At 33.5% G+C, this 12147-nt stretch overlaps 1 protein-coding gene across 1 annotated transcript; it reads left to right on the plus strand.

Annotated features, from left to right (window-relative positions):
- Positions 1 to 1884: 1884 nt before the first annotated feature.
- LOC107621576 (arabinogalactan O-methyltransferase 1-like) lies at positions 1885 to 3374 on the plus strand. Its single transcript, XM_016323609.3, has one exon. The coding sequence runs from the start codon at positions 2262 to 2264 to the stop codon at positions 3132 to 3134; it is 873 nt and encodes a 290-aa protein (XP_016179095.1). The 5' UTR covers positions 1885 to 2261; the 3' UTR covers positions 3135 to 3374.
- The last annotated feature ends 8773 nt before the right edge of the window (positions 3375 to 12147 follow it).

The following is a 12147-nucleotide window of genomic DNA, read 5'->3' on the forward strand; positions in this document are numbered from 1 at the left end:
ATGAAACTGCAACGGCAATGCCCGGGCTCATAGCGACAGCGACTAAGTAATGAGTCTGTGGAAGAAGAAGAGAAGAACTTAACAGACTCACAATGAGAGAAAGAGAGAGAGAGAGGAATTTACCTAGAGAAAGGTGGCGACGGACTCAACAGCGACGATAACAGGATAAGCAGCGATGGCGACATGAGCTGTGAAGGGGTAGGCAGCGACGAGCTCAGTAACGACAATGATGGAGCTATGAGATTTTTTGTGAAGAAGCTGACAAGAAGAAGACTCTGAGTGAGAATGACTGGTTTCTCTTGCATGGATATAGAGTATGGATTGAAGTTGTGAATCACTGAATTTGTGATGTGATGCAAATCCTAATTCCTAAAAATGTGTTTATATGTATATATCTGGAGCGGGTACACCATAAACCCGATCATGCCCTTCCTGAACAAAATCTGCCCCGACTCGGGTCAAGTTATTACCCTCTCCAACCGGGTATAGACGGGTCGGGTACCCACGTATTCGGGTACTCTTGCCAAGCCTAACTACATATTGATACTCCATTTATTAAAGGTTTACCACTAGTCAATAGATTGCTACACACACAAGGCGAGATTCTAACTCCTAATAGTTGTTTAAGCGGACGAGTGAGATGATCACTCAACAAACTCAAATTGATTAAGACAAATATTAATTATTTTTAATATTTTAATATTAAAAATCTGAGTGTTTGATTTTAATTATAACTTTGTAAAATATTTATAATAATAATTACTATATATATTTTATTTAATTTTTTAATAAAATTTTTTATATAATTTTATGTAGGGATAGATCCAGAAATATTATCATAGGGGCCAATAACATATATAATATTAAAATATTATGCAAAAAATTATATAATGTAAGATGTATTATAAAAATATATCGATAGAGAATATATTTTAAAGTAAAAAAAATATGTGTGTACTTTTTACTAACGAAGTGGTCGATTCTCTATATTATAAAATTCATCGATAATAGAATTTGTGTCAAATTTTTTAGCAGTTTTCTTTTCAATATAATTAAACGACAATTAGCAAAAAATTCATCTTTCATTTTGTTTCTGAGTTATTTTTCACAATATTCATAGCTGAAAGAAATCTCTCAGTTGTATTAGCAGTTAAAACAGAAAAAATTAATACCAAATGAATCAAGAAAGACGGTCACAAGAAAAAAAGAATTCACTTTATGAAATTTAAAAAATTTTATTTAAGTAAAAAGTATTAGTAATAATATATTTTTAAAATTTTCTTAATATTATTACTTACTTTTTAGATATTAGAAATCATTAATATTTAGGTTGGACTTGACTTTTATTTATACTAGATTAAATACTAAATAAATTTTTTAAAAAATTAAATCATACTTAATAACTTATTACTATTAACTTTTTTTAAAAAAATTAGGGAGTTCGAGACCTCCAATCACTTCTGATATGTCTGTCACTAATTTTATGTATTATCCCGTACTGAGTACGGAAACATACACTAGTTTACTATAAATAAGAAAAGTGTTAATATAATCAATCATATAAAAAATTATTTATTGGCATAATTATGTATATGAAATTATTTGTTTTATTTCTCTTTAATTTAACTGATATTTTCCAGATTTTCTCCGATTCGATTTGGGTCTTCCGTATTCTATATTTTACCCCTTACACATTACATGACTAGGTGACACTCATCAATATATTATATATCCATATATTCAAAATGAATCCATAAAAATATCACAACTTTCTCATGTGCACTTTCATAATGCTTATAAGTTAAGACCATAACATGATCTAAATGTTGATTGTTATTTTCACTGTCAAATTAATATTATGTTTTAATAATTAATTAATTTTTTTATTTTTTATAATTATTTTTGTCATGGCATAAATCTTTTTAATAGAAGTTTTTTATTTTGTTTATGTCCAAAATACTCTCTTACAATCTTACATATCTTTTTGCGTTGCCAAGTCCCTCCTTTCCAATCCCATCTGAACATTTGAGTTTTGACAAAATCAAACCACCCTCCCCACCTTCCCTCACCAAATTATTCCTCCACTTCCTCTTCCTGAACACACTAATTAACCTCTTTCCTTCTTTGTTTCACACAAACACGCCTTTACCACTTTGCTCCCACTCTACATTATTCACATCTTAATACATATGTAACCTTGAGAGGGAGAAAGAGGAATATCTTTTTATATAAAAAAAAAAACAAAATTAAATCTAGAAAGGATGAGAAATAACAGGAATTCTCTACCAGAGAGAAGGTGGTTCCTAGGCCTGGCCATAGTGGGCCTGGTCGGAGCTGCAGTCTTCATAGTCGTAATGATCCTAACCTCCGACTCCTCCTTAATATGCCCGACGGAACCAATCTACGGTGAAATGCCCAAAGCCCAGGCCCGAGTCCAGGAAGACTACAACCCAACGACGATCCAGCTGAAGGCCATACTCCACTACGCCACGTCACGCATTGTCCCGCAACAATCTCTTGCAGAGATCAAGATCAGCTTCGACGTCCTCAAATCAATGGGCCGGCCATGCAACTTCCTGGTCTTCGGTCTGGGTCACGACTCCCTCATGTGGGCCTCCCTGAACCCGGGCGGAACAACTCTCTTCCTGGAAGAGGATCCTAAATGGGTTCAAACCGTACTCAAGGATGCCCCGTCCCTGCGGGCCCACACTGTCCGGTATCGCACGCGCCTAAGGGACGCGGACCAACTGCTCTTGTCTTACCGCTCCGAGCCCACCTGCGGCCCGGCGGGGGCCCACTTACGTGACAATGTTGAGTGCGAGCTGGCTCTTCACAACCTCCCCGATCAGGTGTATGAGACGGAGTGGGATCTGGTGATGATCGACGCGCCTCGCGGATACTTCCCGGACGCGCCGGGGAGGATGGCGGCGGTGTACTCTGTGGCGGTCATGGCGAGAGGGAGAAAAGGATCCGGTGTGACGCACGTGTTCCTTCACGATGTTGATCGGAGGGTGGAGAAGGTTTATGCTGAGGAGTTTCTTTGTAGGAAGTATCTGGTGAGAGGTGTTGGCAGGCTTTGGCATTTCCAGATACCGCCTTCAAATGACTCTCATACTTCTCAACGTTTCTGTTAAAAAGTAAGATTAAATTTGTAATTCTTCTTTTTTTTTTTTTATAATTTCTTTCAATGTTTGCTTCAGAAACCACACAGCAACAGTTTAATTGGATAGATATAATGTAAAAGATTCATGGATTTTCACCAATTTGTTACTGTTTGAATTAGTGGAAAAGTGAGGGGAAAGAAAAGAAAAAGTGCGTGTATAATGCAAAATTAGACAACATGGACTATAATGAAAAGCATTTTTTGTTTTTAACGGGAGCTGATAGGAACTGATTTCACTCTCTGTTCCTATGCTACTCTTCCAAAATAAGATGGAACTAAAAGAGTGGATTTCACTGTGTGTTCCTATGCTACTCTTCTCAAATAAGATGGAACTAAGAGTGTAATAATTAGAAGAGCTTTAATTTAATTTAGTTTTAAAATTTTTAAATTGGAAAGCACAAAAATTTGAGTTAAAAGCAGTTTCACTATTCATCATTTCATTCTAGTAAAACATTTAACCATCAAAAGAAAAAAAAAAAAAAGAAATTGAAGAATCGGTTCATCACTTTTTTATTTATCTACTAATGCGTGTTATGGTGCTTCATGCATGGGGCCATTTGTTAAAAACAAATCTATCAGGGGCATTTTGTGAAACAAATCCTCTGAAAACTTTTTTGTCAAAACTAAATGTCTAAATCTGCAGGGGACAAATCCTGCAATATTGCTAATAAAATAAAAGATAAAAAAATAGGATTCGCTCCAAAATTTTACCTTTAGAAAAAAAAAAGTATAATTCATGCTACTAAATTCATTTCTTTTTAAATTTAAAAATAAAATCGAATTCGTCTGTAGAAATCTTTGCTTGCCTGCAAATTACCATATTACCCATTTTGCTATACAAATTGTTTACCCTTAGTTCATTAGATTACCGTTTTCATTCTTACTTGAACAATTACAGCCAATTATTTGAGGTATTTGCTCACATACAGAGTAAAAATATATAGAGTTACGGAAAGAAAGAAAAAAAAAAGAAAAAAAAAAATAATACACGTGAGTCCTTCTTCTTTTTATTTATTTATTTATTTATTTATTTATATAGTTATAATATGTATGCGAGTCCCCTCCATTATTTGATGACCTAGTGGAGGCCTGGAGCGGCGTATATAGGCTTTCTCCCCCTTCTTCCAATTTTAAATATATGATATTTTATCTTAAGATATATATAATATTAAAAAATTTCTAAAAATTCATATTTAATTTATTGATCTACAAGTTAAAAACGAAAGTTAAAATGTAATCTAAAAAGCATTTTTCATATATTAGTTGCACATATCCACGTAAATATATGGTCAGTATTAATTTATGTTGCCCTTGATTTTTTTATATTATTGCATATCTTAATATTTATATAATTATAAAATTGTATTAAAATTAATATTTATTTTATATTATATATATTTATTTATAGTACCTGCTCTTTTTTAACTTTTTTACATGGGTCCTGATTACAGCGTAGGAGGGGTAAATAGAAAAACTCATTGTAATTACATAGGATTGTGTTGAACTGAATTAGTTAAATTCATCAGTATAATAAAATGATGATATTTATGCTAAAGATATTTTTGTTGGTTTGGTTTTGGTAAAGTGGGGACAGAAGGAATCACCAGATTATGGGATGGCAACTGAATCTGTTACCCACCCCTTTAGAGGAGTGCAAATAATATCTATTTGGTCTTTTCTTTTGAGTGAGTAACATGTTTGTCTGTTTTAGCTGGCTAGCGTTCGCACTTGTTCTTCATCTTCATCATTCAATATTCATTACCCATGTGCTCTTAGTGGGTGTGGGGCAGCGGGGCAGGGATAGAATCGTAATTATAGTTATTTGCTAAATATTTTAATTTGTCTCTTGTCCTCCCATTAAAAAAGTTATGAATGATAGTAGTAGGTAATAACGACAGCGATGTTAAGTTTTCCTGAAAGAGCAGGCATAATTGCATACCTAAGCCTCTTTTTGATTCTGAGAACATATTAATACAAAATATTAAAAATAAAATATAAGAGATAGAAATATAAAAGTTAATATTTTTATATTTTATTTAATAATAAACTAAAATAAATTATAAAAATTTAATTTATTTTTATTTTTAATAAAAAATTGATAAAAAATATAATTTCAAAAAATTAATGAGAATCATAATAAGAAAATATGTTATATTTTTTGTTAGTATTTTTGTAATTTTTTTTATTAAAAAAGACACAAAATATATTAATTTAATATTTTTAGATACTATGTTTTTGTTTTTGTCTTATATGTAAAATATAATTTTGTGTATTTATATTTTTATTTCAGTATCTCATGCTTATAAATAAATACAGCATAAAAAACAACGCAACGAGATTACGTGAACACTCCAAAAAAAAGTGAAAAGAAAACTAACCCGTTTTAATTTAATTAATGTATGGCTACTTTTGTTTTTGGTTATTAGGGTTGACAGTGGGCGGGTAGGCGTCGATTTTGCTCTACTTGATTGTATCTCGCCTTTCTTTCACTTCTCTACCACCTGTGGGGACTCGTCCCGCTCATATTCGCCCATATCCACCCCTCTAAAAATTAAATAACACTTTAACTTTTACATATTCATATATAAATTAAGATAAAAACTTGAAATTTATACATAAATTAAAATAAAAACTTGAAATTTATACATAAATTAAAATATAAATATAAAATTCATACAATGTCAAATAACTTGAAATTTAAACAAAAACTAATGTCTGATAATTATAAATTTAACACCATAATCAAGAAATTGCAACATGAGTTTTCAATCTTTATTCTTTATCACTTTTCAACTCTTCATCATCGTTAAAAGTCTGAAAGTCAATATTTAAACCTGGAAATCAAAAGGTATAGCAATTAACAAATTAATTAGTATTAACATGCCAACATCATAAAAGAAAACCAAAGTCGATAACAATTTAAAATGAAAAATACAAAACTGCAATCAGACTGTTAGTCAAGAAATATTTTCGAAAGGATAAGCTAATTCGAAATGTTGGAGAGATGTTAAGAAGGGAGCATAAATCGAAAGGATACACGTACTAGTGTTAAATGGAAGTTATCTGACGTGTTCTCGATTTTGATACCTTAGTGAATCGGGAAAAGGATTCGAATAGAGGATCGAATGACGCTTTCGAAATTGAGGATTGAACGGTTACACGAAGAATGAAGTTGAGGGTTTTTCTCTGAGTTGGGAATTTATTGGTAATGTTCATTAGCAGAAGAGCGGGAATGGTTACCAAGGAATGCGCATACAAGGCAGCATTGTGTAATTAAGGATCGGTTATAGATTTGTGTTATAAATATTAGTAAGTTTTAGGAAATAAAAGTTGGAACTTTTCTTCAGAAATACACTCAAGCACACTCACATCCCCAACGAATTTCTGAGTCTGCATTCGAGTTCGATTTCTATAGGTTCCTTCCATTGCCTTTAAATTTCCATTTACATTTTCTATAAAACTTTACTTTTTCCGTTCAATTTATCTTTCAAGCAATGCTTAATTTCTTTGTCCAATTTACATTTCAGCATTTTTAATTTTTATGTCAAAAGTCTTTTGATTCAGTCGAAAGCATTTTACCGCTTTGTTTAAATTCAATGCAAACCATTTTAATTTCGGTCAATTTATTTTTCGAATCTTTCTTTTATACTTCTTTTATCTTTTTGGTATTTTTCGAACTTATTTCTCGTTTTAATATTCGTCTAATTCGAGAACCTTTGATGCACTTATAGAACTGGTACCTGCAAAAGAGTAGATTTCGCTCCCAGACTATTAGAATCTAACCACCATCGATTTGCTAAAAATCGACAAAACACAGACATATATAAACTATAATCACAAAGTCTCTGATTCTCAATCAACATAACAACATGCCAACATCATGAAAAAAATGAAACCAATGCCGACAACGATTTAAAATAAAAAAAAAAAGCTGCAATCAAACATATATAAATTGCAATCACAAAGTCTTTGATTTTCAATCAACAAAGTCCTGATTCTCAATCAACATAACAACATGGCAACATCATGAAAAAAATGAAACCAAAGCTGATAACAATTTAAAATGAAAAATAAAAATTGCAATCAGACATATATAAACTGCAATCACAAAGTCTGTGATTCTCAATCAACATAGCAACCTGCCAACATCATGTAAACAAAAACTAAAGCCGATAACGATTTAAAATGATAAATAAAAAACTAAAATTGGACATATATAAATTGCAATCACAAAGTCTTTGATTCTCGATCAACAAAATTCTGATTCTCAATCAATATAGCAACATGCCAATATCATGAAAAAAAAACAACCAAAGCCAATAATGATTTAAAATAAAAAATAAAAAAACTGCAATTGGACATATATAAATTGTAATCACAAGGTCTCTGATTCTTAATCAACAAAGCCCTGATTCTCAATCAACGTAGCAACATGCCAACATCATGGAAAAAAAACAAAACTGATAATGATTTAAAACAAAAAATAAAAGACTGCAATTAGACATATATAAACTGCAATCACAAAGTTTTTTAATTCTCAATCAACATATATAAATTGCAATCAGACCCACTACAGTGCACATATATAAAGAAAATTGCAGCACAATTTCACAACAATCATGAACTGCAGATTCAGTCATGCATAATGAGAGAGAGAGAGAGAGAGAGAGAGAGAGAGAGAGAGAGAGAGAGAGAGAGAGAGAGAGAGAGAGAGACGCGATCAAAGGAAAAGGGCTGCGGTGACGGTCTCATAGGAAGCTGCAACGGCAATGCTCAGGCTCACAGCGATGACGACCAAGTGCAAAACTGTGGAAGAAGAAGAGAAGAACTTAAAACGACGAAGTGTAGACTCACAGCGACGCGGTTAGAGAACGGATGGCGATGCGGTGATGGATGAAGCAGTCACTACGAGAAAGTCGTCGGATTTAGCAGCGGAATAAATCTGATGGTATAAACTTCACCGGTAACTGTCTACTGGTGAATTGTTTCGTCCGCCGCTAATTACCGACGAATTAGCAGCAGATATAAACTTTTAATTATAAAATTCTGGAGCTTGTTACTGTCAGATTTTCTCTCGATAAATCTGATGGTAATATATGATTTATTATTAATAATTAAATTAATAGTTACCGGTGAATTTAACTGACGGTAAATTCGACGATAAACTTAAATTTTGATTTTTCTTTTAAATTTTTTTAAAAATTCACCATATAATTTTAAATATTTAAATTTAATAATTTATAACCTAAAAAAATTTAAAGTTTTAAAAATTTTTATAATATTTTCTATAATTTTTAGTTGAAAGTTCACAAACAAAAATCTTGAATATAGAAGATGAACTAAACAAGTTTTTTTTTTTTATCTCTTTTCTTCTACTTTGAAACTTCTTCATTCATGAATAGAATCTACCACTTACATTGGAGCTAAACAATGACAAATCAAAAAGCTAAAGATCCAAAAAGTAATTCCTATATGATTTGCAATTCTAATTCAACAAATCACAAGATCATCAAATTGAATAAACTCCTACACCCTAAACAAATCACAAAATCATGAGAAAGCTGAAAACAAAAAGTAACAAAGCATAAAAAAAGACATAACTGTTCATTTGTACAGGCAGTACACAATCAAATGTCATGAGAAGAGAAAAACCAATTACTTTTCTTATAAAACATGCACACACCGATAACATAAATAAAAACCATTACTATGTTTTTCTCCTTGTTCTCAGATTCTACATGTAACAAAATTGCAAAACCAAATTTAGTGAAGTAATTTAACGTAACTCAGTATCACATAATGTCATCAAATACCGTTTGATAATGAAGTAAATCACCATTAGGGAATAAAAGCACAAAAACAAAAGAAAAAAAAGAGAGAAAAAACCAAAGTAAAATAAAAGCAAAAACTGACTTGTATTATATCATTCTCCATGATGTCGTTTCCTGCCATTCTACTATCAGTAATTACTGGAAATCAAGTGGATGAGTTGCAACTTGAATTAAAGGATCGCAAAACACTATGGAAACTATGAAATATGTCATTTTTACCTACAAAAAGAGTGCACAAACAGAACCATAACTTAACCAGACACTATAAACACCGACAACAACCATAATAGTTAATAAACTACAATGATATAAAAATCGTGTATTTCAACTAACAAGAAACACAAGCTACTTATGAAATGGCAAACACCCTCTTTTCCCCAATGATATGAGCTACTATTTTTCATCAACAACATAACTTACTAAGAGAGAAGATTCTCAGCTACTAACAAATCTTACTCCATTTTATCTTCAACTCAAATGACTATCTCATCGAAAACATATATAAAGAAAGAAAACAAAATAAGAAAAGAGAAATCAAACCTCGAGTAAGCCTGCCTCTTGAAGAGAAAAACGGCAGTGAAAAAAGATGTTGTGGCACCAATTGCTTGGTTAAACGACACAGGAAGGTACCTCAACGACACGTTCCCAAACACAACGGAGAAACAAAAAAAAGGCTCAAAGCAGAGATCTTGAAGAACTGAACAATTATTAGCAAAAAATTTAACAAATCAACAAGAACAATGACAACAACAATAACAATTACTAACAAATCAACAAGAACCATAACAACAATAACTATGAGAACTGAATAATTATTAGCAAAAAATTTAAGTAATCAAGAACAATAATAACAAATAAATTCAATAACTACAAGAACTAAACATCTTTGTAACAACAATATAACAATTAACAAGAAGAATCAGCAACAAGAAGAACAACTAACAGAGGCTGAAAAAGAACAATCAGCGACGAGATGCTGTTTGGAAAAAAGGGGATTAGGGCAAAAAAAGGGTTAGGGTTTTTTTATTAAAAAAATGAAAACATTATGGAATAGGGAGAGGGATGAGAGCAACCTACCTGATGATGGAGGAGAGACACAGCTCCAACAACAGAGGAAGCGGCAGCAGCAGCTCTTCCAATGGTGGTGGAGGCAGATGGAGCAACTCTGTTTGAGGCAATGAAACATGATCCAGATAATTTGATGTAGACTTTGGAGGAGAATGGAGGTCGGCAGCACTGGCAGAGGGTGGTCGCAGGTGCTGCCGGAGGATGTTGCAGGGGAGAGAGAAGAGAGAAGAGAATGAGGCAGAGAGAAGGGTGTTATCAAAAGTAAGGGGAGAGGCCTACACATTTTGAATTTAGATCAAGTTTACCGTCGGATAAATCTGACGGTAATGCATTACATATGACCAAAATACAGCATTCCATTATTTGAGATTTACCGACGAATAAATCCGATGGTAAATCCCACGGTAATTTCGATGCCAATTTTTCATGTTTTCCCTCCAATTATTACCGGAGAATTTACCACTGGAATTTCAAATCCGACAGTAACCTTTTTATCCGACGAATTTATTGCCATATCCGCCGGTAAAGATGCCGTAAACCTGCCGCTAACGTCCGACGATATTCAATGTTTTTCTTGTAGTAAGTGAAGAAGAAGAAGACTTTGGGTCTGAGGGTGAGGGTCTCTGGCTCGGGCTCAGTAGTGACAGACGGCGATGCAGTGACATTTGAAGTAGTGGAGATTAGTGACGGTGAGGGTAAGGGTGAAGGTGTGAGGGTGAGGGTCTGAGGACAGAGGCAGTGATCATTGAGGGAGAGGCTGTGTAATACAAACCCTAATCTTAAATGTAGTTTATAGATTTTTAAAATTTTAAATTTATTATATATATATATATATTGATGGTTTATCAGTGGCTAAGAGAAGGGGGGTTGAATCTTAGTCCCTTTTCGCTTGATAACACTTGTTGTCCTTTCAGAACACTTGAGGAGATATTTCTTGTTTTTTGTCTTGTGTCTAGTTAAGAGACTTTTTCTTTTTGTCTCGTAACCAGCCAAGAGATATTTTTCAGTTTTGTCTCCTACGTAGCAGAAAACAGAAATGGAGTAGAAGAGAGAGAAAATCACACCAAGATGTATCCTGGTTCAGCTGCTAAGTGCAATGCAGCTTACATCGAGTCTCCATCACAACAATGATGGAATTTCACTATAATCATCATGATTACATACATCAATTCTCCCTAGGAACTACCCTTCCTATCCGGGACAAGTCCAGAATCTAATCCCCAATCCTGAACTTGACTTGGTCACTACCAAACTTTCAACGGCTAAGTGCTAACCCAACTTACAAGGGGATTCCCACAGAATCATGAAACACAACATAGATGTACAAAGGACCTCTAAGGACATCTATGGCTTTTTCTTTTAATTTTGTGCACTCTGCATTTTTCCACTCTATGGCTTTTTCTTACAAACTTCATTGTTTGCCTTTTTCCATGAGACTCAAGACAGACAAAACTAAATAGAAAATTACAAAATAGAAAACATTGAAGGAGAAGAACTTTTGTTAGCTTGGGTAGCTATAGGAACACTGTGCTTTCACTCTTTTCCTTACTTCAAGCCTTGGCTGTTCTCCCTTATTTTTAGAAGGGGAACCCTCCAAGGTTGAAGCTCTTGAACCAAGCCAACTTCTTCTTCTTTATGCAAACCAGTTCGGCCAGAGAGAGAGGAGAGGAAACCGAATGCTATAACCAACATGCAATTACCTCTGTGTCTTTCCTTTACACCAAGCTTCATCAATCCGGGCCTTCCATCTTGACTTGCACTCCAAGAAGGATTCCTAGCCCTTGATGAGTTCTTGATGATGACAGCTTCTTCTGCTCTAACTTCTGCCTCTTCCCCCACGTAGCTATAGTAGCTACCTCCTGTGGTGATTGATCAAAAGTTGAGACAAGCCATCCCTCCAAGGATCTTCTTCCTCTGACCGAAGTGGATCTCCACCATTTTTGGTTATGGAGAGCTTGAAATTACTTCACCACATCTTACCTTTTGTGGTAAAGATCTTAGCCACTCCATACCTTAGATTTTTTTTTTCTTACCGCCATCATCATCACGGCTTCATGCTTGCTTCTAGCTTCTTCTTTTTACTTC

Source organism: Arachis ipaensis, chromosome B10, assembly GCF_059453495.1.
Source record: "Arachis ipaensis isolate K30076 ecotype BB chromosome B10, ASM5945349v1, whole genome shotgun sequence".
NCBI classification, from domain to species: Eukaryota; Viridiplantae; Streptophyta; class Magnoliopsida; order Fabales; family Fabaceae; genus Arachis; species Arachis ipaensis.

Bases quoted from the DNA above. Each gene is read 5' to 3' on its own strand.
- LOC107621576 (XM_016323609.3), top strand. From the start codon at position 2,262: ATGAGAAATAACAGGAATTCTCTACCAGAGAGAAGGTGGTTCCTAGGC.